This window comes from Xiphophorus couchianus, chromosome 11, assembly GCF_001444195.1.
Source record: "Xiphophorus couchianus chromosome 11, X_couchianus-1.0, whole genome shotgun sequence".
Lineage (NCBI taxonomy): Eukaryota > Metazoa > Chordata > Actinopteri > Cyprinodontiformes > Poeciliidae > Xiphophorus > Xiphophorus couchianus.
Genome location: NC_040238.1, coordinates 16,856,914 through 16,883,589, shown reverse-complemented (window position 1 = coordinate 16,883,589; position 26,676 = coordinate 16,856,914). Strand labels below are relative to the sequence as shown.

The window sequence follows — 26,676 nt, the reverse complement described above, 5'->3', positions numbered from 1 at the left end:
TAAATATTCTCTGATAACTTTGAGTTATTGCTAAATGAATAAATGAACTAAGTCTAGTTTTTAAGTTTTGGATCAACTGTTGTCTTTCTTTATAAACAGAACAACGTAACATGTTCTAGGTCAGGGGTCTCAGACTCCAGGCCTTGAGTCCTGCAGTTTTTAGATGTGCCACAGATACAAAACACTGGAATGAAATAACTTAATGACCTCCTCCTTGTGTAGATCAGTTCTCCAGAGCCTTAATGACCTAATTATTCTGTTCAGGTGTGGCGCAGCAGAGGCACATCTAAACGTTGCAGGACTGCGGCCCTCGAGGACTGGAGTTTGAGACCCCTGAACGCCACAGTGTATTCACACTTGCAAGGTTTCCCTAAAATTAAAAGTGCTTTTTAGTCCAGAATGCTGAAACCTGAGATGATCCCTCTGCTTCTCATTTATCCAGTTCTCTTTTGAGTTTTATAGAGCCAATGTCCTCCCATTTTGCTTCATTTTCTGTTTTTTTTTACCAAAGCTAGTAAAATCCGTTAGTGTTTTCAATGGTGTCCTTTCACACACAGAAAAAACCCCCTCAAATTTATCTTAGGCCCATCATATAGAATTTACTAGATTTCTATTAAGATATATAGTCTGCTTTGTGAGTGGCTGTGTAAGAGTATTAATGAACTGGAATCTGAACAAATTTTTGATCTTAAATCATCTTGTTTCATCAACTCACTGGACAGCTAATGTGAGCATTTTCATTATGTATACTGAAATTCCATCATTTCCTTACTTTGATAGTAAACTGGTACAATGAAAGCAACGCCACCTCTAATGAATTTTTAGTTCCAACTGCAAGTTTAAGGTTCAAATTCTTTTACATAAAATTCCCACACCTTGTCATAGCCTTAATACCAATCAGGGTGATGTTAAGGCCATGTCAGATGTGAGGCATAACGCCATGCAATACAACCAAATTAAAGTGCATCCACAGACATTATTTGAACTATTTAATTGTCAAAATTGGTTTGTGCTCAACATTTGATTTGTCGACAAATACTGTCACAATACCAGGCAACCAAATGAGTTTACAGACATACAGAACAGGATCGCTGCAAGTTTTCACAGGCATAACCAGGAATGTTAAAGCACATACAAACCTCCACATATCACAGCTTTTATTAGGTTCAAGCAACAGTCCTGGAAATTAAAGGCATTTGAACAAAAACTCTGTTGCTCGTTTTAATGCACTAAAAATAAGTTATTTTACAACAAACTCGTTTGAAATAATGGACTCTACATCCAACTCCATAACCAACTTGCACAAAAGCAAAAACAGATATAACAAAGACAGATTTACAAACACTGACAGAGGGCCTGATCAGACTGATCCTAATTCTTGGACTTCCTATGAATCATCTGTGCAGACATGATCGATGGTTTGTGTATGCAGTTGGCAAAAACGTAATTGATGAAAGCAGCGGACCAGGAGGTAGGCATGTCTGCAGAAAGGTGGCAGCATGCACATTGTGACAAGGGTGCATGCCTTAGCCAGACTTAAACAGCAGGATGGCCACCTGACCCAAGTAGAAGTAAATGAAATGTTTAGTTTCGTGTGTCACATAGCTGCCAAAGTTCCTGCCAACGATGCAGTGCCATGTCGGATTGTATTTCTTGTCAAACTCCTGCGGGAAAGATGAGAAAGATGAAGGTCAATGCTGATGTAAAAGTTCTTCAAAAGGTCACATTTCTCCAACTTAATAAGAGAGCACCATACCTTTTTAACATAGGCAGCGATATCCTTCTCTATGTTGTACTTCTCCATTGCCTGCATGGCACAGTCTACAGCATCCTGCTGCATTTCATCAGACATGTCTGCATTCTTGATCACCGCCTTCTTGTCAGACATGATGCCCTGCAAGACACAAAAGTTTGATACATTGTCTATAAAAGGATGCAGACAAGACGCTGTTTGGTGCATAGAATCCACTGTCGGCACTTCTTTTAATCGATGCTTTTGCTTCAGTTTGCAAACCACGTGAGCCCGGCATTTTACGTTTCACGCAGTGCTGCTACAAAGATAACTCATTTTGGGAGTGCACACATCTATACCAACTTGGTGCTTTCTGTGCGAGAGGATGTTTTGCTTCAGCCACCATTAGCCTTTGTAGTCAGCTCATGCGCTTTTATTGCTCAAACGGCACAGGAAAGATGCAAAGCACTCGGGTTTCTCCTGCGCATCAGCTTTTGCATGCTCAGCCATAGCAAAGTACGCTGTGTAATATTTAAATAACTCTTACCGTTCCTGTGTGTAGTTTCAGTGTTCAGAGATGCACGCTTCGGGGGACTGCACAGCTTTTCTTTCATTTATTGAAGGACGCGTGGTTCTCCCGCTCCGCCCTCCGCATCTCCTCCTCCCGCTGATTGGCTCAGGGCAAGCCTTCGCCCAGCTGACGCTCATTTTCTACTCGCGGAGAAGGGCCTGCATTTTATTTCCACCCAGATTGCACCGCTCTCACCTTCCTGCCTCACCGTAGATGTCATTTTGACGTACTTAGAAACAGTACGTCAGCCTGTTCGCCATATTTTGTGTGGCAAGATTTTGTCTGGAACAATTTCATAAATGATTATTTCTGTCATCAAGAAGTGAACACTGCTTTATATAAGTAAATGAAACATTTTTTTCCTTACATGAAATAAATAGGATTACCAAAATAATGGTATTTGTCTGACAATACTTTAATAACATAGAGAACTATAATAATCCTAGGTTTATGACTTCACAAAAAGTGTTTCTCTCATAAATAACATTCAAAAATATCCTTTTCAGCAGGGCGTGTAATCACTAGAGAGCTTCTAATTCTTGCAAAAAATAAAAATTGGACTTTAAAATGTTGTAAAATCTTTCAGAGAAGGAGTCACAAATGAGCTCCCTAAGATTTGAAATGAACATAAGAGGAACCTAACAGTATCCAAGATAAGCTGGATCTTTTCTGGTTGTAGATGGACTCTACATCAACTCCATAACCAACTTTCTCTAAGCAGTGCTAAAGAGAAATCTGAATCTTTCAAGAAAACTTTGATTTTTGCTCCATCACATAATAAAACTAAAACCTAATGTGTGTTCCCATCTTAAACAGAATATTTATCATGAAGGAAAACGCACATGCACTTTTATTTTGTGACGGTTAAATCATTTAATTACTGACCAAACAGGCCTTTTTCTGAGAAAAAAGGCTTACTGTGTTACTCTGCCCTCAGGTTTACCAGCTTAAGGAGACCAGTGGTTGTTACTGCACAAAAATACTGATCATAAGCTGATTCGAGAGACTGAGACCTTGAATAGCAGGCTTGTGATTATTATACAAGAAAATAATCATATGGGCAACTGATACACCTCCCCCTTTTCTAAATTACTTACTTTTATAGTTTTATTTTTTTAAAAGCTGAAAGTGAGATCGTTTCCCCCCCATTAAGTTATCCATTAATTGAGCACATATATTCTCCTACAAGAGCAAAAACCTGTTTTACTTTCTATGAAAGCTGACTGAAAACTTGTTCAAACTTAACAAATCCTTAGAAACAATTTCATTGTGCTCAGTGAATACTCTGCTTTGTTCACAAAGAATACGACTTTGGGATTGAATTGAATATGATTGAATGGTAGTGGAATAAATTAGATTCTCTGACTTGATATTAAGTAGATCCATTTAATAAAATGCTTTGAAAAATCTGGGAATTTAGGACTAGAATAATTCTACTTTTACAAAAATAGAAAGAAACGATCTAAACGAAGGGAAAACTTGCTCCTATTACCTCAGCTTACTCAGAAATACTTTGTGCAAGAGATGTGCAACATTGTGCCAAACCTGTATATGACAGAACATTTAAAAAATACAACAAAAACAGCACTCACTTATTGTTACTGAATGTTTTATTAAAAGAGAAATAAGCAGTGAAATACTGAAAATCACAAATCATCCATCTTTGAAAATGACTGAACTAAGAAAAGTCATACCATTTTGAGAATCCTTTCCTTTTACCAACCACACCTCCCTCACCCCCTGACAAATGTTCCCCACAATTTACCACTCTCCTTACGTGTGGGATCCATCCTGCACCTCCATGCCCTCCTACTGGATCCTATCCAAGCTTTGCTCTTCTTTTTATAATTAAAAAAATAAAAATAAAAAATTGAGAAATGGTTTCCCCTCTGTGCCGCCAGTAACTGCGTCTCTGAGGTCCCAGACCAAAAAAATGAAGGAATAATTTTGATAATTCCGAAAGCCAAATCAGTTTGATTTATCTCGTTTACATAGAGGTTTCCGGTTAGCCGGGGTAAGGTGGACAGGGCCGGGGTCGTGCTCCATGTATCCATCCTGAAGCCTAATCCTAAACTGATCCTGAATCCTGATCCGGATCCGGAAAGGTGAGCCAATGAGCCCAGTCCAAACCTTTAGAATAACCAGCAGAACCAAAGAGAAGGAGGTGAGTTAGAATCACACCTTTGGAAAACATTTTTAAAATATTAATAATTCAACTACCAATCAAATCCAAAAAATACTTTGACTACAAAAAGAGGAGAAGCAAACAAAAAAACAAATAAGTTTTAGGGTCCCCAAAAACAGTTTACAGCACACTTTACTGTAACATTCAACAGCAGTATTCAAGTGTAAACTGAGTATTTCAAAGGAAAAGAGATTCACAAAAGCCTTAAGTGTAGATTTCACAGTCGACAAGGCACAGCCATCATACCATTGGTGCCATATTTGACTCCTCCTCCTCCTGTTTATCCTAAAATGAACTGTTTCCTCTCTTCCCATCCTATCCTGTTCCTCTGAATTCTACAGAGAAACACACAAGAAGGTCAAAGGACAGTTGTATATGCTAGGGAGAAGTCAAAGACGATGGCAAAAAGAAAAAAAACAAAAGCATTCAACGAGAAGAGAAAAAAAAATTATGCTAGGACGAGAAAAAGATGGATAGCAGAAACAGAAGGGGAAAAAGACAGAGGAAGACAAGCGGGGGGGGGGGGGATCAGGTCTGCAAACAAAGTAGGAAAAAACAAAATGGAGGAGGGGTGGGTGAAACACACAAAACAACATTGTACACAAGTGAGAAATTATCCTGGGAGTAACCACTGGATTTTAAACGTGACCGCCTCCTCTCTGGCTCTGACGTACACCGCTGCTTCAGTTTAGGCAGATTTAAGTGCGGGAACGGGAGCGTGAACGAGAACGCCGGGGCGAGTACTGGGGGGATCCCCTGCTGCGGCGCGGGGAGTAGCTGCGGGATCGGCTCTTGCTGCGGCTTCTGCTGCGGCTACGAGAGCGAGAGGGGCCGTAGCTGGGGCTGCGATTGCCATCCATCTTCACACGAATGTAGGCCGTCTCTCCCTAAACACAAACGCGTGTGTTAGCATCTATGAACTGAACAACCAGGTTCAAGCAGACACCAGGAAGAGTTCACATTGGTTTCAGCAACCTAAAAAAGGCCAATAATTCTCTTAATGTTGTTGTAAAAAAACAAAAAAACAAGGTTGATCGATCAAGCATCTCCACCTGAACTTAATCATAAACATATATGAAAATAACATTTATGTTCTTTCTTTCCCCCCCCAGGGACACTTTGAGATTTGGCTTTACTTACAGTTGGGTATCCATCCCCCTCAATCCCGCTTCTTCATCTAAATGAGCAAACTTCAAACTGCAGCTCAAGAGCACCTCCTCAGTAACAAAGCTTTCTGCTCTGACTGATTACGTACCTCATGAGAACGAAACTTGGTGTTATCCAATTTACGCACAGCGTAGGTCATGTCTTCTTTGCGCACAAACTCCACCACACCTGTGCCATCGCGGAAGACATCAGCGTAACATACATCACCTGCCTCCCGCATGTGATCCTTCAGGTCCTGCCAGCTCCCGCTTTGGGGAAGACCTGACAGAAAACAGAAAGAAAAAGGTGATGTACAAAATATGTTTTTCTTAAGATAAAGGCACAGAAAAGAGGACGGCATTACTCACCTGACACAACCACTCTGTTTTCGGAGCGTCGGGATGGAGGACCGTACCGATTCCTTGACGGCCCCATGCCTCCGCCTCCGCCTCCACCACCTCCTCCTCCTCCGCCACCACCCCTTCCACTTCTCGGAAACTCCACACGCAGTCGATAGCCATCGTAATCATAACCATCTCGCCCATACACAGCATCCTCAGCGTCCCTGCAAATTATAATTTTTTTTTTTTTTTTTTTTACACTCTAACTACAAAAGAGTACAACAACTGGAGGATCTTGACATCAACAGATCTGAATTACTGTGAAAGAGCCACTGTCACAGTATTTTCCCAGTAAGGTTACAGATTCATTAAATCTTAAAAAGCAAAAGTTTACAAAGTCCCAAAGGATATCAGCTTAGGGCCCCAATAAGCCAGTTTTGGTATTTGTACCTCCTTAAGTTAAACCAAAAGTCATGAAAGCAAAACTAGCAGAGGTTAGAAAAGCAATGGCTCTATTGAAGAACTAACAGAGCAATCTACAGTAAGTGGAGTGCAATGTGTTGTTAGACATTGGGGGAACTTTGGAGTGGTTTGCATTGGTGTTTAATGATTCTTTAGAAAAAAAAAAAACATCGTCACCACTGACCTGTAGACAACAAGGAAGAGATTTGATATATGCAACACCATAAAGTAGTATTTTTTAAGAAAATAAAAGGTTATTCTTTGTACACTTCCAATTAAAGTCATGCATGTGGAGGCTTTTTCTGATTGTGCACATATGAGCTTTTATATCAACAGCAGCAAGAGCCTGCTGTAAGTCCCATCATGACATAATATAAATTTTGGAGACTTATTTTAGCATATTGCTGCCTGCTATGAAGGTACGTTGCTGGGATATCCAAACTTGTTCACGCTGGAAGTTCAATGTCCTCCATCTTTCTGTTCAGTGGAATAGTTGATATTGTTGAAAATTTTCTTTAATGAGAGATTAAGGTGAGGAAAGGTCATAATTTATTTCTCAGACAAAAAAGTTAAAAAAAAAAGGGGGAAGAAGAAATAAAACACATACAGCCTGTTGTATATTTTTTCACGAGGTTGGTATGTTACAAGGTCTCGCCTTTTAAAAGCTAGGGCCACTTTTGCAGACATATCGAAATAGCAACTATTAAAGTTCACATAAGATAAATATTGGAAGAAAAAAGAAAACTCAGATTATTTGCACATACCAAAAAGAAGTTAATTACAAGGAAGGTTTAGTTGTAACCATGACAACTTGTATTTAGGTGCCCTTTAGAGCATGTTTTGTGAAGTAGGCCTCAGTCCTACCACATGTAGGCAACCGAACACCTCACTTACAACAGGATGAAAATATAACTACGAGACGAATGTAAAAGTGGGTCAAAACATAGTTTAGATTTATGGCTAAAACTAGCAGCTGGCGGTAAATGAACATTTGTATCAGGGAACATTAAAACAACTTTGGGTGTAGCATCTGGCTAACAGTGGCGGTAAGGCTAACCAGGATATAGATGCTCACCTCGGGTCCTCGAACTGAACGAAAGCAAACGGCGGTCCTCCTCTGCGGTTCTTCAGGTCAATATCACGCACAGATCCATATTTATAAAATAAGTCTTCGACGTCTTTGGAGCGGATGTCTGGGGGAAGATTCCCCACATATATCCGACAATCGTTGCTTCCCGAGGGTCCTCGAGCGAATCCTCCGGACATGATAGCGCAAAATAAGCTAACCGTACCGCGAACGGACTAAGAGCGAGTGGCGAACAAAAGGCTACGGCAGAGCTATCTCATAACAGAGGCGGGAAACTTCGGGTGAAAACCAACAGGGAAATGCTGCGACACTGTTCTGTTGTCGGCTGCTAAATCCGCTCTAACTTTAATGGCGAACTTAGCGCCATGTAGTGACGCTAGTTCACGTAATCACCTTTAGCATTGGTTAAGAAGCAACAGCTCGCCTACTATACTTCCGTATTACTACTGTAGTCCAATGTTTTTTTGTTTTTTTTAGCTTTGTCTTTATAAAGAATACTAAATACTTTTTGAAGCAGTGCTTCTCAATCATTTGGCTTTGCAGAAACTAGATGCAGCTTAGTTTTCTTTACCATATAGTTATGCTAAAAAAACCAACATTTTATGTATAATCCATTAGTTACAAATTATGTTCTCTTAAAAGCTGACTAAATTTACTGTAGTGCTAATAGTTGATAGCAGCATCACAAACTTTAAGTGATTCAAGTTGAGCTAAATATGCTTATACACAAACTAATACATTTTAACCTTTATTTCTGTTCATTTTTATGGTTGTGTGGCTTACCTCTAAATAAAATCCAAATTGTTTCTCTGTAAATTTTAATGTTGCATAAGATAATATCTTTAATACTGAAATGTACTGAAATATAGCAGCTTATGCAATGAGTAGAAAACAGATATGTTGTATTCAAGAACATTAATGGGAAGTTGAGTGGAAGGAAAACTTAAAGAAAAAAAAGTATGCAGGTAAAAAGGATAACTACAACCTTGGCAGTATTGCAAAGCATAAAGTTTGGCAGGAATCAGCAAGATCACACCCTACAACCAAGGTGAGCTGAAGGCACTATTAAATAATTGCTGAGACTTGAGTAGAAAAAAGTTTTTGTGATTTGGGCAAACAAAATATTTGTATTTTATTATTTAGGTTACTGCAACTTTAGTGTTTTCATAAATTGGCGTATTTCTCTCATGATTTTGCTTTGCTAACAGCTACTGAAAACATAAAATGTTTGATAAAAAGCTTAATTGAAAACATTGTGTAAAAAGTGAAGATTAAAAAATGGCTAAAATGTGAGTTAAAGCTTTTGTCTTTAATTCTTAATAATTTACAATAGAAAGTGGAGCTCATATATAAAAGTTTTTACACATTTACACAAATTCAAGCGTTCGTACAGCAACAGTTCCAGTAGTCATTTAATAAAAACTTGCAACACATACCCATCCTAATTTCAAACAGAACAATATCCCCAAACAACACTGTATAATAGCCTTTCTTGATGCCCCCATTGCATCTAAATGTCAAAATCACCATAACATCTTCACGTGTCAGTCCTTCTTAGCTTGCTTTTCCCTACGTTTCTGTCTAGCTTCAGAAGCTATTTTGATCAGAGACAGCAGAATAGGCACACACATCGGCAGGAAGAGAGGTATGTAGATAGCAAACTTCTGGTCATCAGGAAAGTAGAGGAGATGGAGCAGAGAGGGGTCAAAGAAGGCTTTCTCTGAAGCCTGGATGGCTTCTTTACTGAACTGCAGGGCGAATTTGAGGTTTCCAGCCTCCAGCTCTGCAACAGCCAGCTGTAGAGACGTCACAGCGCTGGACACCTGGCAGACAGCGACAGGAATAATGGATTAGGAAACATGCAATTAAAAGAAAGATGACTTGTAATACAAAAGTATTTAAGTCCCCACAACATTTTCCCACTTGTTATGTCACAACCTTAAATCTCAATATACCTTAATTAGGATTTAATAATGATCAAATTATGAAGTGGAAGAAAAATGATACATATTTTTCACCACTTTGTACTCCTTTACTTTCCTTTAGAAAACCTTCAAGTCCTCGTAGTCTGTTGCCCTATGAGGACGACAGAATCGTAGGGCGTCGTAAAATGTATACATTTTATAATATGTATAAAATCACACAGTTTTATACATATTAAACTGTGTGATTTATAGTCAGTTGTTTGTTTTTTAATTATCAGATGGTTCTGGTACACCTGAACCGTCACAGGTTCTAGACAACTCTGACGGGTTCGGAACAAACAAAACTGGTGTCAAACGTTTGTGCAGCAAAAACTTTCCATTTGTGCTGCTATCATTGTGAAGAAATGAATAAAAAGGTTTCCAGAGGTCAACAAAAATTAATGTTGGAACTGTCATTGAAAAATGCTTTGGTGATGAACTATGAACATGAATAGATTCATTTTAACAGATGAAATTAAAGTAAATAAATATTTAGTTTATTTGTAACTAAATAAAATCGAGTGCAACAGATTTTATTTTATTATCCAGAAGTTACATACAGTGGACCTGGAAAGTCGACGCAACACTCTCCACATTTTTTCATGTCACAGCCTTATTCCATCAAAACTCTATACACATCATCTCATTATGATGACAAATATTCAAAGCTTTTGTTTTAAGGAATTATCATCATCAATCTTATTAAATATGTATTAAAGATTTTTTTGAGGTACGTATACTTTACCTGTTCAGCAATGTTGTCATTAATAACAATGTTGCCTATCTGGTCTAGCAGCTGTGCAAGTGAGGTGATTGTTGTGGTCGCTGTTGCTATGTTTTCCACTGAGCGGCTCCACATGAGACGGTCCAGCTCCCAGTCAGCTAGTCCGGTGCTGCCACAGGGTGCCACCAGGAAGCCGGGGGGAGGGGGTGATGACTGCACACCCAGCAACAGTCTGACAGAGGAAAAAACTCTGAAAAATTACCTGGTATAAACAGTGCTGTGAACATTTATTTTTCTACATAATGCCAGATTGGGTTGGCAAGCTTTTTTCTCATAAGGAATAAAATCACCATTTAAAAACTTAATTTTATATTTACTCAGGTCATTTTTATCTAATCTTCACATTTATTTAAGTGTAAGAAAAAAGCAAAAGCCAGAAGAATTTGTTCAAAAGAAATAAACTCAAACGACTTAGGTTGAGACTTACCGAAGCTGCGCGAGGAAGACGCCCATGACTTTAGCCATATTGATGTTTATGTCAACAGGGAACTCTGTCTCTGGCCCATAGTAACTGTCTACATTGTACACCTGAAAACAAGTGAACATTTTCATCGAGACAGGTCAAAACACATTTACAGGTCAGAAAGCTAACATTTGAATTAACACAAGGGACTTGGCCTTATGTGAACATTTTAGTGAAATTTTGTAAGAGAAAAGTCCAACCATCAGGTTGTGACCTTAAGATCAAGCAAACTTGGGTTATGTAGCAAAAACCAAAGCACACCAAGTTCACCTCTGAAAAAAGAAAAATAAAAGATTTGGAGTGGCTTTGCCCAAGTCTGGACTTCAGTCAAATTGTGATGTTGTATTATGAGATTCTGTAACATTCAGTTGCAGAATGTTCATGCTAGAAAACCCACTTGTTTCCTGCTTGTCTCGAAAGGTACTTTGATTATTAAAGCTGTTTATAAAAAGGGAGCATCAATGCTAACCATGTGTACAAATGAAAACCAATACAAGTTGAGTAAAATGGATTTTAGCACAATATTTGCTGGCATTTATTGTTGTCATGGTGTTTTTGACAATATATTTTTCTAAAATAAAACATACACATTACAAAACAGGTTATTTTATTATATTGTTATGTAACGGTGGCAATCAATCAAGCAAGATGTCGTGATTGAGTTTGCAACATTTTAATCTAATAGCTGTTACAAAGCAACTCCTTTAGCAGTATCGCTACACAGCGGTCCTCAACCGTCGTCTCCTAGCAACGGTGGAGCGATACTGACCCCCTCCACAACCATGTCAATCTGCGATACAACTAGTAAATAACGCACACAAAAAACACAAAACAGTATTAACTTACCTTGACTATTCTGTCAACATGACCTATGTGCCACAGTTACATTGTGTAGGAAGTGCAACTACGCTGATAAACAGCACAGAATAGCATGTTCAACTACACTAAAACGTAAATGGAGCTTTTTTGATCCTTTTGTGATAATCACAAGTACTGTCAAAATTTTAAATATGAAAATGCCCATATGGAATACTTATTATTCATTACACATTTTTTTAAATAGTCAAGTATAATCCTGTGATCTTACCATAATCCCACCCCAGCGTGGCGAGTGAAACGCGTTGGAGGGCACTTCCCGCTTGTTTTGATCTTGGATGTAAAGAGGTGAATGGTAGGCATCAGGAACATATAGAAGAAAATTCAACACTGGGTTGGAAGATGCTGCATTAGAGCCTGAAAAGAAAAGTATATACATATGCATGTTAATAAGAAAAATCACATTATATTCATTTTGTATTTTATCCTTCATAGATATGTGTATATATATTTTTACCAAGTCTGGCCTCCACTGGGTTGATAACATGTGCAAGGCTGTCAGCGTTGAGCATGTAGGCACTGCGGGTGTTATCAAAGCGTGGGTTGACACCCAGCATGGCATAATGCAAGGTCTGTAAAATCGAGGGTACAAAAACTGAGCATTTGCATAAGTTTTGTCTTGCACTTTGATGAGACAGGGGTTCCAAGAGAAAGTGTTCATATTCTTTCAACATGTCAATTTTAGTTCCAATTCAAACACAAACTTCAATGCATTTCATTGGAATTTTATGTGATAGATGAACAAAGTAGTGCCAGGCAGCGAAGTTGAAGGATAAAAACTTCATTTAAATAATAACTGTGAAGGGCATTTGTCATCAGCTCCTCTGATCAATCTAGATGGACGTAGACAGTCAAGCTGTAAGCATAGATTTTTAAATCCAGTCACAGATTCTTAGACCAGGGCTTGAATGTGTCCATCACATGAAGATGAAATTATCTAAATCTTTCTGTTGCAGCCCTGCTTGTGTACAGTATTGACTTACAGGCATTTAAGTTACTGAAAGATGAAGCTTCACTCCACTCTAATTTTTTGCGGCCTTTAAAAGGTTTTCTTCCAGGTTTGCCTTGTATTGTACTGCATCTATCTTCCCATCCACTACATACTGTCAGGAGATTCAACCATCAGAGCTTTGGATATCTGCAGTTCCTCCAGAGTTAGCATGGCTCTCTTACTTTATTTTCTGATTAAAGCTCACAGTGTCTGGCTGCTTGTTCAATGGGATGGCCATGTATTGGAAGGCTCATAAAGGTGCCAAAATCTTTCCATTTTCTGATCCTTTTAAATCCCAAAGCTTTGCATATCCCTAACCCAGTTTCAAACATGAGTTTCTTGGTCTTCATAATAACAACTAGAAGGAATTTTAAGGCGTTTGTTTGCACTGGATGTTTTTAGGAGCATTAGATTAGTGTGGGCTGCTACAGAAGCACGTCAAACATTTCAGATTTGTAAAAATGTTGAAGACCATGCATCTATTTTCCCGTTCACAGTTATGCGCTATTCCCTGCTGATGTGTCACAATAAAGTAGGTTAGGGTTTTTGCTTACAATGTGAGAAACGACACAGTACACTGCCAACACAAGTACCTGAGAGTCAATGCTAAAATTAGCCACAGGGGACATTTTGGTAAGTAAAGGCTGTATGTAGGTCTGCGCAGCACCCTCTATGTCCCAATGCAGCCGGTGAGACTTTGGGTCGGGGTTTAACAAGCTGAATGTTATCTCATAGCCTAAAAGAATAAACAGAGAACAGAAGGGAAGTGTTAAAACACACACACAGACACACAGCCTATAGAATAATTTACATTGAGGCAACTTCTGACAAAAATAACCAACCTGGACTGGATTTGAAGGCTCTCATACTGTCTGCAATGCTCTCTTTGTTGCCTGGGTGGAAACGGACTCTGTCGCTGAGGGCAGCAGTGATGTCAGCACGGCTGAATGACATCACTCTCAGTACCTGTTTGATGTGTGGCTGCAGGTGATGCAGCAGCTGCTCAAGTGTCTTAGCTGTCCTCATCTGGGGAACACGAAGCAGCGCAGTCCGTCGCTGACCAATGTACACTTTAACATCCTGAGAGAATAATTATATGATGCAATCAATTCAATCAACATTAAGAATCATAGAAGAAATTTAATCAAGCATATATTAGGTTAAATGGCAAACACAGAAGTTTTTGTTCCCTATCTTTTATTTTTACAATAACTAACTTGAATATAAAATATGTTTTATATTTGTTTACCACCTGGTTATGTTCCATTTTGTTAGAATGTCAATAAAAGTGTTTTTATGTCTTGATCTTTTCTTTTTTTTTTTAAACAAACATTTTCCTTTAAGTTTATTTGTTGTTTCTTTAATTCAAAATAACCTTTGATTATAGTTTTACAGACTATTTGATGCATTACTACATTATTAATCCAAAGAATAAAAGGTGTAAGACCAAGCATACAGTCCTGTGCAACACCACAAATAAACTTTGGTAAACCAGTGTATGAATTACATATTCATATCCTTTATTAGGGTACCATTACATCCAATAATGGGCTGTCCCTCTAATTTGATATCTCTTAAGCTTTTTGATCAACAACCCATGATCTGCAGGGTCAAAGGCATTTAATTCAATACAAATAGGGTTATTAAAATTTAAATAATATTAAATAATAATATTAAATAATATTAAAAATTAAAATTTAGAATAGAAACATAATGGTTATTTCAAGTGTACACAGCAATCCAACATTATAGTAAGGAATAAATGTTAAAGTGTGAGCAGTTTTAACCTCAGGCAGTAGTGAGGACGACTCAGGGATCACATATATGACCAAAGACCCACATGGACTCTCACTTAGCACATGCAAAGAGAGATCTGCCTCTACAAAAGACAAAAAAAACACACAAGCAGCATGTGACCACCTGTGCTTTGAGGGAGAAACTAAAATGCGTAGATGAGATACACAGCTAGATTCTACAGGAAACTCACCTGCCGCATTAGGTTTGTTCAGGGCGTCCTCCTCCATGATGGTGGCTGTGCGATATTTTGTCTCATACTTATACTTCAAAGCTGTATCCTCTGGAAAAAATTGCATTAATGAAAAGAAGAACAAGAAAAATGTGCAGGATTCCACGAATGAAATTAAAGTTTATAAACATCTATGTTTAAAAAACAGTCACCATCTACAGCATGATCCTCCTCCTGGGTTTGTGTCAGAGGCATCTTCTTCTGCTGCTCTGGTGTCACTGTTCCACGAGCAAATACAACCTCCACATCTGCACTCAGCTGGAGCTGAGAAACAAAGAGAATAAGACATGTGGAAAATAGATGAGTCAATAGATGAAAATAGATGAATCAGGTATTAATCTCTTCTATTACAAACCTGCAGCTTAGCCAGTTCTCTGATCTGACTGACAGGTAACCAGGCCCGGTAGGTTTCAGTGGTTTTCCACCACAAAGGGACTCCCACGATGATGACCACTGCTGCTATGGACAAAGCAGCAAGCTGACCTCGTTGTCGCTCTGAGAGAAACACAAGAGCTGGTAAAAGACCTTTTAAAGTGAATATATTAGTATAATTTTATTTTGAATTTAGCTTTATTCATACTCTGTCAAGTGGTTGCACTGAGTTACTGGTTAAGTTATATTTTTGTTTATTAATTTGCCTTTTTGTCCTGTAAAGTCTCCATGGTCATAAATTGACTTGGATTAAACTGAACTAAATAGTGCCTGACGGCATCACTGCACATTTTACAGTGTGCGCTTTAAAAAAGCAAAAGAGAGGACTAAAAAAAGTCAAGGCCTAAAACCTAAACAAAGATAAAAATAATTCTTCAAAACCAAAAAGACCTGGGAGAACCATAAGCTTTCCAAATGAGAAAAAAAACAAACAAAAAAATGTTAAACCTCTATTAAAAACTGATTATAAAGTCTGTGCCCTGCGACAGACTGGCGACCTGTCCAGGGTATACCCCGCCTCTCGCCCGGAACGTAGCTGGAGATAGGCACCAGCAACCCTCCCGACCCCATTAGGGACAAGGGTGAACAGAAAATGGATGGATGGATGGATGGATTATAAAGTCTGACTGCACGACAAAGTAATATAATTGCAGAAAATGAGTAGCCTACAACGTGCCCTAAATTATTTTATGAAACTCCAACCTTTGGACTGACCTAAATAAAGCTCTAATTATTTTGGATTTTAACAACGCTTTTGACACTAGTTAATGTGGTATTTTATCCTCATTTAATATTAAAGTTGACTAACGAAGGGGGTGTAAATACATTCAACACAACAGTTGAATTCACAACACAACAATTCACAACTTTCTGAATTGTGTGATGGTTAAAAAGATAAACCGAATTTTTTCAAAATCCTTTCAGTCATGGGAAAAATATGCACAATACGCAACCGGATATTAAAAAATATATATTTTATAGGCGTTAATGGTGACTTTATAAGCGTTAGTAAAACACATATAAAGGTACAATAAACTTGCAGGTGTTTCAGACAGCATCTTTAGGCAGTTGGTGCAAGCTAGCTGTTAGCTTCCAGGTTCATAACAATGAACGACATAAGTGCAAAGAGACAGTTCTAGATATTCTGTAGAAGACGTCATATACAGTCTAAAACACTCGATAGTAGGATAAAGAAACACATTTTAAAGCAAGAAATGAATCTTCACATAATTTGCTACTGAATCAACTCACCCACTTCCGCGGTGGCCATTTCTGTCAATGACTTGGGTGCGTTTGTTCGTACACACACACACACACGCAGCCTCAAGTCACATGACAAAGGTTGGAATTAAATCGGTCGCGTCACTTTAAAACGGAGCCGTTAACTATGTTTAGTGCTGCATTTTCAAAACGGAAGTAAATCTTCTTTCGTAAGGAAGAAAAGGGAAAAAACAGATACAAGGATTAGCGCCGTCTCCGTGCAACCACCGTGAGAATATTAAACGCATGTAGACAGTGTGGGACATGTAACACTGCACCCCCTACTGGTTGGCAAATGCAAGACTTGTTGTTTGGCTTGACCAGTGTATTTTCCTCAATTTAGCAGCAAAAGTAACACATGATTTATGTAGGAAACATACGTAGGAAATTGAATTGTTAAAATAGGTATTTAAATTATAATTTTATTGCAGTCAGCTACTAGGTTGTGTATTCTGTAATAAAGCCAATTTTTTCATAGGAGTATACTACCATAAAAGCTGCAGTTTTTCAAAGATTATTTTACCATTTGTCACTGTTGGGAGTTTAATTCATAGCCTTGCTGAACCCCTACCCCATTAATGTGCCATCAACTCCAGAATGCTCAACTACTGCTGACTCAACCCACTACAGGAAGCCTCAACACTCATTTTTTCTGAATCCAACCAAAAAATGTTCAAATTAAAGAAAAATGGGAAAAAAGTGAATACAGCAGACTTTATACATTTACTGTTTTGTACACACAGACACACACAAAAAGACGTGTTTAGTTTTAATGTGTATTTTAGTTTATTTCTCCACTATTTGACACACCGATTGCTTCAAGAATAATAACATCACAAACACCACATTAATCCAATAAAGCAGTGACTGTTTCTGCGCTGCTGACCCCATGTGTTGGTCCATGTCTGCATGGATAGAAATTCATCCGATCTTTCCGTGGGGCAGGCAGGGGGGGAATCAGGAAGGTCAGGCAGGGGGCGGGTGACACACAGAAATCACATAGACACGTCACACAACTAAATACAATATTTACCAAGTGTAATTCAAAGCTAATGTTATACTGAGAAGACACACGTGATGGTTGTTTTTGTTGATGATGCTAATAAGGAGCACGAGGGGGGGAAAAAAAAACGATTACTGGTTTGCAACATTTATTACAGTACACCGTGTCTAGTGACCTCTGCTGGAGCCACCGATGACCTACACAAGATCAACTTTCAAGTTCAACATTTCGACTTCGCTCTGCTCAGCTTCTCGTTTTACCCTTAAAACAGATGCACTGATGCCACTATTGTTTGGTTGGTCCCACAGTTAGTGTGAATGTTAGTACAGTAGTCAAACGAAGGGCCAACGCTGGGTTCTGACTGAAGCGAAACACAGATGTGCACGTGCTGATCTGAACTGCTGGGGAGCCGATATGAGAGCACCGATGACGGAGAAGGAGCCAAACGTGGAGAGAGAGGAGCACTTATGAAGGGGCAAGAAAGGAATACTGACAGATTCTCTGGATTACATTCTGCATTAATCTCAGAGTCTAACCAGAGCTAGACATGAAATTCAACACTTCAGTCATCAATTGTCTCAAACCTGTCTGGATTTGTTTGCTGAAATAAAAATAAAAACTTGTTCCCTTTAGTATTGCATTCTTACATAGATTTTAAATAGACATCTAATAATGTAATGTTAATAACTATTAACAAATTACAGTAGACAGCACAGGCCTGTGTCTGATGGAGGAGTGAGAGGGGAATAGCAGAGCAGATATTAAGACTAGCCACTAGGCCACAGCTGAATGTGGTTGTTAAAGTTTAATAGGCATGGTTAGCCACGTAGAGGGATTGAGCAGCAGCACCAGCACTTCCAGAGGACTTGTACTTTCCAAGGGCAGCCAGCCCGTTAGCCTGGAGAAGACAGAAGGGAAACAAAGAGAGACGTCTTAATATAAACCCTAAAGGATTTCGCATGTTGGTCCTTCTGATGAGTCTTTGATTTGACTGACCTGGGCACGCTTGATGAATTCCTCGGTGCCAGCTTTCTCCTTGTTCAGGTCTCCTTTCCATGCGTTCAGGGCGGAGGCCTGCAGGGCGCGGCCGTAGGAGAAAGTCAGAGCCCAGGGCTTGGTGAGGGGGCAGGTGTTGATGGAATTGAGGTTCACGCTAGCCTCCTCTTCAGACTGACCACCCGACAGGAAAGTCACTCCTGTGTAAGAAAAAATATGCAGAAATTTAATACGTTTCATAAGAAGAAAAAAAAATCTAATATGTATTTTTTACTAAATAATATCCTGACTTATCACAATAAACTAAAAGTTTGAAAAAAAACTTAACACTTTACAGTTTCATAAATACATCCTTATATTTCCATGACTTACCTGTAACGGCTGGAGGTACAGTGCGGCGCAGGGCAGTGACGGTAGCCATGGCGATTTCCTCGCTGGAGAACTTAGTAGGACAGGAGTGTCCAGGGGTGACCATGTTGGGTTTCAGCAATGTTCCCTCCAGGTACACATGGTGGTCTGACAGAGCCTTGTAAACCGCTGCAAGGACCTGAAGACAAACAAGGAGTTTGCTATTAGATTAGAAATATGTTGATATGTATGGAAAGCAGATCGTGACGTTCCAGATGCTTCACCTTCTCTGTGACATATTGGCAACGCTTCAGGTCATGATCCCCATCAGGCAGGATCTCTGGCTCAACAATTGGGACAATGCCATTCTAAAAGGTAGAAGTATGAACGTAAAGTCATTAGTGGCTTTAAACTAGCCCTCAACTAGGCACATTTTAACTGTATTAAAAAAATGCTTGTGTCTAACCAGATGGGGAAAAAAACAAAACAAACGAAAACAACCTGCTGGCAGATGCTTGCATATCGGGCCAGTACATTCGCATTCTCCAGGATGGCCAGCTGAGATGGCGTGGTCTCGCTGATCTTCAGCACACAACGCCACTTGGCGAAGTCTGCACCGTCCTTCTTGTACTGAGCACAGCGCTCACTGAGCCCGTCCAAACCTGTGCACCAACACACAAGAATCTAGAGTTCCTGCTACACTTTGACTTTTTAAAAAAGTTTGTTAGAATATTCCTTCTGCATTGGCTCACCCTGGGTGGTGGTCTCTCCATTTGTTCCAGCAAGTGGTACAACACCTTTGTCAACCTAAAAGCAGATGGAAAGAAATATCTATTAAACAAAATGCTGCTGAATTTCTATTTTTCCTGAATACACAACATAAAAGCTCTTTTAGGGCAGTTTATCCTCACAACTGAAACTGATGTTTGGGTTTTTCTGTAAACATGTGTACATTTCCAGTTTTACCTGCCAAACTATGAGACTGTTGGGAGGCAGATGAAGTTAAAGTTCAAAAGTTGTATGTTTGAATCTAACAGTTCATTTCTGGGATACCTTGATGCCAACAACAATGTCGCGGTCTTTGATGAGTTTAGCAAAACAAACGCCATCGTCGCTTTTCTGGTAGAGGGTCTCATGGAAGAAGATGACCCCCCCAATGCAGCTGTCGATACGCTGGTCAGCGGTGAAGAGCAGCTGGCGGTAGCGACGCCTGTTCTCCTCCGTGTTCTCAACCCCGATGGGGTTCAGGCGTTTCGCCATGCTGCCTGAAATTGACACATGATGAAAAGTTACTTAGCTTTACCTCATATACTTGCACAACTCCTTCTACAATGTTCAAAATGTTCTTAGTCTGACTGAACATACCAGTGGACTCATCGGCAGCTAGGATGCCTTTTCCTGGAGCCACTATCCTCTGAGCGATTTCCTGCAGCTCCTTCTTCTGCTCAGTAGTCAGTGCGGGGTACTGGTGAGTCATGGTGGCTGAAAGAGAAGGAGAGGACGACATTTTATCACCGTATGACCACCCAGCTCTGGCCTCGTTCTCATGCCCTGCTATTGTTGGGGAAAGGGCTGACTTGCCACAGCAGTGAGCAGAAGGACTGGCTGAAGAATGACAAAACACTAGCATGATGCATTGGAAAAATACTGAATTTCACACAATCCAGTAACGCAGCATGTGAGGGAGATGTGATAAACCCAAAGGCAGCAAGCTGCTTCCTGTAGGAAAGGAAATGCTACATCTTCTATACTTAAAAAAAATTTAAGTTGTCACACTTCCTAACAGACCATGTTTCTAGTGTGGGTCTGGTCAAAGTGAAACCATTTGGCGGCAGCGATCATACGCAGGTTTCCAGATCACTCCCTTCTCCACTCAGCAGAAGTAAGTGGTTACGCAACTCCTACCCCCACCACGTGTATCTGAATCACAGACAGGGCGGGAGGGAGGTGAGGGGTTATAAAACAAACGCTTCGACAGACTCAGCTGCCGGGCTTGATTTCAGCTTCAGGTCTGGATGCAGCATGACTTGCTTTTCTCTTCCCTAGCAACACTCTTCCTGTTTTTCCCAGTTAACACCATTTTCATTCTTTAAATTTATGTAGTTGATTTATTGATATAAAAGAATGCAGTGTGCTTCCACCATTTTAGTCTCTTGTCGGTCTGTTGCTGCCAGTATGTAACTACAATTCCCTTCTGCACAGGTAATGCAAAGTAAATCCACGCAATACTTGTAAATTTCCACACATCCAGAATATGCCTGAGGACACACTCTGGCTCTTCGGTCTGGCTGACTGCACCAACTGTAAAGGCTTCACTGATTATTGGTCTGTTCACAGCGGAAATGCTATGGGTTGACACAATGGATCAGGGATGGATTAAATGGCCTGATAGAGGACCAGGAGTTTAGCCGCAGTGAGCTGCTGGAATGATGTTTACTCAGAAAGAACAGGGCCGAAATATTTCTGTCATAAAGAGCGAAAAAGTTACTTGTAATTTAGTACACTTGAATTAAGACAAAACCAAGTTATTTGCATTAGAAACTAGACCAAATATACTTGACGAGATGTTGGATTTTTGCAGGGTAATTAAGGCTGGGTTGCTGCTGTAGGACACCGAGGGTCATATCCTCTGTTAATCCTCAGCTTTAAGCTACGGGATAAGGGCCTTGGGAGAACACAGGCAGGCCTCTCTGCAGGGCAGCTCTGCTGCAGGAACAGTTCACTACTGTTAGCCAATTCTGCAGGGAGGTGAACCCAAACAGGTCAGGACAGAGTGCTGTATTTTGACACTCTGTAGGGGAACTGTTAGCTCACCAGTCTGAAGTGCATGCACAATCTCCAGTGCACTGAATGAAATTGATAATTCATTGAAATCACAAGACATAATGTGTGTATTTTAGGTGTTCTCTTAGCCAGACACTGAGTCATGCTCAGCAGATACTGGTTTATCTTTAGGACGGTGCCTGCGTGCTTCAACAATGCATTTTTTACCAGTTCCAGTGTGTTCAGGTTTCCAGTCACCAAACATTGCAAAATGACGGCTGCTCTATGTGTAATCTACATTTTTAAGCCAATAGTTAAAAAAAAGAAAAGAAAAAAAACCCCCGAATTTGTTAAAAAAAATGTATAGTGCATGTTGAGAGTGAAGATTGTTCACATTGATATGGTTGCAGGTGACATTTATATTGAGAGGAAAAGAAAACCTGGAGGGGATCACGTGTCAGACACAGCACACCTTGGAGGCCAAACATGATCAGCCAAGTGCAGCGTTGGGAACTGATGGGAAATGTTATTGATGCCTATTCTATTATTCATCTGGGTTGCTTTTTCAGCTCTTAATTGATTTTCGGATTTCTAAACATGTCTTTATGTGGACTGCAAACAGAAGGCCTCCACTAGATCCATCATCCAGTCTCTCTTTAAAATAAACTTCTCACCTTTGGTAGATATAATTCAGAAAAGAAAGTAATATTTCAGTCACTCACTCTTAGAAATAAAACTGTCAGTGATGACATAAGAGACCGTCTCAGGCTCAGAGAAGCATGAGCAGATTAGTTGGAAACTGTAGCATTTTTATGCAACGATTTTCCAAATATAGTTCAGACTTTAAGCTCCTCCATGGGATCATGTCTTGGGTCAGTATTAAGTTAAAACATAAAAATGTCACAGATTTGACCCCATCTTAGCTAATCCTTTTGGTAGCCTTCCTACTAATTAACACTAAATACAGCATATAATAATGCTTATGAATAAAGAGCTGCTTCTTTTAGCTCCTATTGGTTGTAGCTGCTAATACTATTGATTAACAGAGTGAAAATTTGGGTGGTCTCCCAGACACCGGTGATTATTTAACGACCATGCATGGATCACATCATTGCTCTCCTGTTTTATCCTGTGCTATAAGCCGCCACAAGTCATCTAAAAATATATTTTATATGGTTTACTACTTTCACTACAAATATGTTCCCATTTATTTCTGGATATTGATGACAAAAATAAGTGCAATTCAATAAAACACCACTAGTTTGCCTGCTGTAATACCAATGTAGGTAAGGCTGCAGGAGACACTGATGTTTTCTGTTTTAGCATCTGCTCCTATATTGTCTCTAGGGAACAATCAATGCATTTGGGGAACATGAAAGGAAAATATAAAGATCATCTTTGTTCCACGGACACTTACTGTGCGCAGTGAAACTTAAGACTACAGATTTGGTGAACTAAAGTGTCACAATCACTGTAGCTGGCTGCTGAGCCCAGCGATGGTGTCCAGGCAAAAAACAAAACATTTTCTAAAATGGAACTGGCCTTGGTGGAACCAGCAGCCAAAGATGCAACAAGGTCCCTGTGAGACATCAAACTTTTTAAACGTAGTCTTCAAAGAGCACATTACATGACAACAACCTGTAACCTGACTTGACATTTTGATTACACAAGCTTCAAACATGGTCATGGTTCCTGTAAGTAGAGTTTGAGGAAGGGAGGAAGTGCCAAAGGAAGAACAATACTCATTAAAGTTGTTGTTTAACTGTTCTGAGATGTGCTTTATAATAAAATATTTTCTTAATTAAAAAACTTTGAAACAATTTTCAGCTTCTTTTGAGAGAGAAGCTGAGATTATCTTGTCAGAAGCTCGACTTTCTCTCAGTCACACCTCAGACTTTCACTCCTGCCTGTTGCACGGTGGTTTTCCTCTATCAGGCAAACACCATGTCTGCATTGCGACATCAAGATACATGGCCAACTCCCTGCTGCGTCACACGGAATCCCTTCAGAAATGAACAGGAAACGCCAGTTTGATCACAGAATAAGAAAATATATGGCAGTTATATATAATGTGTGAATTATAACAAAGATCCCCACATGATTTAGATAATTAAAATTATTGACACTGAATCTCTGTCGGACTATTCAGAGTTAACAAGTTCAAAATAAATTTATTGGGCACGATTGAAACTTAACTACACCAACTAGTGTTTATTACTTCCTGACTCTGAGTCATGACGTGTCTGATGCAACCATTTTCACCCTGCTAAGCACCCAGCAGAATGCAGCCAGAAATCACAAAACCTTAAACATCATTGCCAACAGATACAGTAAGCAAGTTACAGCTGGTCTGTTGTGAAACATTACTGCAAGCTTTTAACTACAAGAGACTTCAGGCCTGCAATCTATGAAGCGCAGCATTTATAAAGGCTGCAAGCAGGGATTTAACAGGCTGGTATCAACTGAATCAGGCTGGAAATGCACATATATTTTAATTATTGTCATTATAAATAAGCTGGGAGAGGATGGCACAGTTAGAGGAAAACTGGATCTATGTTCTGCTGCACTATCTGGATCATTACCGCCCCCCCCCTGGAAATTTACCCAGCTTGTTGTTGTCTCCAGGTTGCAAGCTATAGAGCTGAAAATGGCTCCTGCACAGCAGCACTAGTCAGAATTGTAAAATAATAATAATAAAAAAAAGCCTGCTTGCATGCGTTTTTACCAGACAGGCTGCTGGCCTTGGAGCTGATGAACGTTCCTGTATTTGGGCTGTTTCTATCTTCAGACTTTGATCCAGCAGCACTAGCCGGAGCACTGCCCATTGCCCACTGATACAGGAGCCAACAGCAGATGTGACGGCTGTGATGCGTGGTGCGGTTCAAGGAGAGGTTGACAGTTGTGAAAATGTGCAGGTTACACATCAGCAACGTTTTCATGTTAAACACAGGCGACATATCTCGTTCAAAATGGCAGGCTGTCTGCATTTGATGTCATATGATTTTCAGAAACAAGGAGCCGGATTATTTTAGGGATTGGGACTAAGGTAGGCAAGAACCAACAAGTATGGCAGCTGAAGTAGTACAGCTGGGTGCTGCTTAGCAACAAATATGGCAATGTAAAATTGTAAAAAAAAAAGAAAGAAGTGTAAAAACAAAATAAAAAATATATATAATTTAAAAATAAAAAAGGACTTCAAAATTGAGTTGATGTTTCTTGTTTGCCTTCTATTCAAACATTGTATCCACATTTATGCATTTGCGGTCATCATGGCGTCTCCTATGCCCGCCCCGCCTTCGTCGCATCAGAGGTCTACGTGCACTTTAACAGATACACTCCGACAGGAAACGACTTCATCATCACCCTCCCCCATCATCTTCCACTGCTGCTCACCACGTTTTTATTCAAAATGTGTCATCGGCCTGAGCACGTTTCAAACTGCAAACCCATGGTACGTTAACTTCACTAACCGAAAAACCAGGTCCGTCACCTTCACTTCCATCCTTGAAGGTCAATGGTTTTACGTCCTTCCTGTTTGTGTGGTTCGTTGATCCTTAAAATGCGCAGCTTTCATATATGGTCAAATAAGCTTAAGAGCTCGAGGCTGTTTTTAGTAGCCAGCACGCAAAATAAGAGACATACGTCATGATGACTGTAGGAACAATTTGTGGCTAACAAGCTAGGAGGACAAAGTTAGCTTGAGGTTGAGTAGCGCAGCATCACATTCCCATCAGCATCAACTCGGCCGTCCAAGTTACAGCGGTCCGATATGAAAATGTTACAGTGTACAGCAGTCATAAATGGTAGATTCAGATTTGATTATTACCCGTTTGTTGGTGTCTTCAGTTGACAGAGCAGGCGAGCTGGAAGTTAGAGATGCGGAGTTGTCTCCTGTTTAAGTGCTGCAGCGCAACGTGACCCTTTAGAAAGCCTCTCGAGGCGAGGGAGGAGCCAACACCCCTGCGTCATGTGATGGAGCGAAACTGCGTCGGTCGCGCATGCGCCGGAGAACATCCTCCTTCTGGAGAAAGAGCCCCGCGAACGCAGCATGATTCTGCATCTTTTCCAGACTGGCTGCTTAATTTTCATCTGGAATAAACAAGCAAACGGACTTCTAATAAAACACGCGTCACCTTCAGAAAGTAGTTTAATTAAAGGCAGAAAATATGTCCAAATATTCCCAGAATATTACTGAATGCTGAATTATAAGAAGCAGCGCTATGAAAAAGTAATGAAGCCAAGGGACAATCTCACGTAATTTATAACGTCTTGCAAAGATATCCCAATTCCCAAACTGTTTCATGTTTTATCACATTTAGAGTCATGAATTTCAATGTTTTGTTGGGATTTTATGAGCTCAATTAACACCCAGTTAGGAAGGCAGACAATACGTGTGCAATCTACAAAACCTGGGCTTTATAGGAAAGTAGCCAGAAGAAAGCTATTGTTGAAAGAACATGATAAAGTCCAGAGTAACGTCGACCAAAACTGCCATTTATGGAGGGGACAGAGAAACATATTGATTAGGTTCTTCAAGGTGTGTCAAACTTCTGTCGTTACGGACCGTTTTGTAGATGTGTCCCTAGTAAAACGCATCTGAATCAAATGTCTGAATTGCCTCCTCAGTATGCAGTTGAGGTTCTCCAGAGTCTTTCAAATAATCTAATTATTTCATTCAGGTCTGCTGAAGCAGAAATAAATCTAAAAGATTACAGAAGACTGGCCCATGAGAACTGTTGATCAAATTGTAATAAACCATTTTTATCCTAAATGCAAAAAACCCCCTATGTTTAGAGAACTAACAGCACATCTGAATAGAGTGATACATAGTGGTGGCAGCGGGATAAGATGGCAACGATTATCCAGAGCAGAGACATGGAAACTAGTGGATTGTTCAATGAAATGGTCCAAACATGGAACAATACTAGGAATAAAAATCTTGACTTCAAAAACCTTGAAATGGGGCTGAAGTTCACCTTCCAGGAAGACACAAAACAAACTGAATGTTGACAATTTGTGGCAGGACTGAGAAACTACTGTTTATTGACACTTTTAATATTAGAGGTTTAGATACTTTTACAAGCAATGTTTTCTTTTCCTTTATTTTCATTTGACACCAACAGCAAATTTAAAAAAATAAAGGTTGGGAATAGCACTTGTTTACCAGAGAATTGTATCCCCTCTTGTTGATGCACTCAGTGAAAACTGTTGCTGTGCTCAGTTTGTTCCTTAGAGGCCTCTTGCAT

At 39.7% G+C, this 26,676-nt stretch overlaps 4 protein-coding genes across 5 annotated transcripts; all 4 read right to left on the bottom strand.

The window, feature by feature from the left end:
* Positions 1–974: 974 nt before the first annotated feature.
* Positions 975–2,436, bottom strand: dynll2b (dynein, light chain, LC8-type 2b). Its single transcript, XM_028031797.1, has 3 exons — positions 2,280–2,436; positions 1,757–1,894; positions 975–1,664 (listed from the first exon to the last, which is right to left on the bottom strand). Exons 2-3 carry the CDS (start codon positions 1,886–1,888, stop codon positions 1,527–1,529), a joined length of 270 nt encoding a protein of 89 aa, XP_027887598.1. The 5' UTR covers positions 1,889–1,894; positions 2,280–2,436; the 3' UTR covers positions 975–1,526.
* Positions 2,437–3,895: 1,459 nt separating this feature from the next.
* Positions 3,896–7,934, bottom strand: srsf1b (serine and arginine rich splicing factor 1b). 2 transcript variants are annotated; one of them, XR_003597308.1, is made up of 5 exons: positions 7,513–7,934; positions 6,003–6,199; positions 5,744–5,916; positions 4,735–5,375; positions 3,896–4,433 (listed from the first exon to the last, which is right to left on the bottom strand). XR_003597308.1 is itself a non-coding variant. In XM_028031796.1 (4 exons), exons 1-4 carry the CDS (start codon positions 7,701–7,703, stop codon positions 5,187–5,189), a joined length of 750 nt encoding a protein of 249 aa, XP_027887597.1. In that variant the 5' UTR covers positions 7,704–7,934; the 3' UTR covers positions 3,896–5,186. The 2 variants fall into 2 exon arrangements, 1 of the variants encoding a protein (XP_027887597.1); XM_028031796.1 differs by having other exon boundaries at positions 3,896–5,375.
* An 878-nt stretch (positions 7,935–8,812) lies between these two features.
* On the bottom strand, positions 8,813–16,472 carry pigs (phosphatidylinositol glycan anchor biosynthesis, class S). Its single transcript, XM_028031792.1, has 12 exons — positions 16,312–16,472; positions 14,984–15,123; positions 14,781–14,892; positions 14,590–14,679; positions 14,390–14,481; positions 13,445–13,682; positions 13,196–13,338; positions 12,069–12,183; positions 11,823–11,968; positions 10,700–10,800; positions 10,234–10,444; positions 8,813–9,347 (listed from the first exon to the last, which is right to left on the bottom strand). The coding sequence occupies exons 1-12, from the start codon at positions 16,328–16,330 to the stop codon at positions 9,069–9,071; spliced, it is 1,686 nt and encodes a 561-aa protein (XP_027887593.1). The 5' UTR covers positions 16,331–16,472; the 3' UTR covers positions 8,813–9,068.
* Positions 16,473–17,082: 610 nt separating this feature from the next.
* Positions 17,083–25,424, bottom strand: aldocb (aldolase C, fructose-bisphosphate, b). Its single transcript, XM_028031795.1, has 9 exons — positions 25,257–25,424; positions 20,033–20,149; positions 19,721–19,932; positions 19,420–19,474; positions 19,169–19,329; positions 18,952–19,035; positions 18,692–18,866; positions 18,320–18,519; positions 17,083–18,221 (listed from the first exon to the last, which is right to left on the bottom strand). Exons 2-9 carry the CDS (start codon positions 20,142–20,144, stop codon positions 18,129–18,131), a joined length of 1,092 nt encoding a protein of 363 aa, XP_027887596.1. The 5' UTR covers positions 20,145–20,149; positions 25,257–25,424; the 3' UTR covers positions 17,083–18,128.
* Between the last annotated feature and the right edge of the window lie 1,252 nt (positions 25,425–26,676).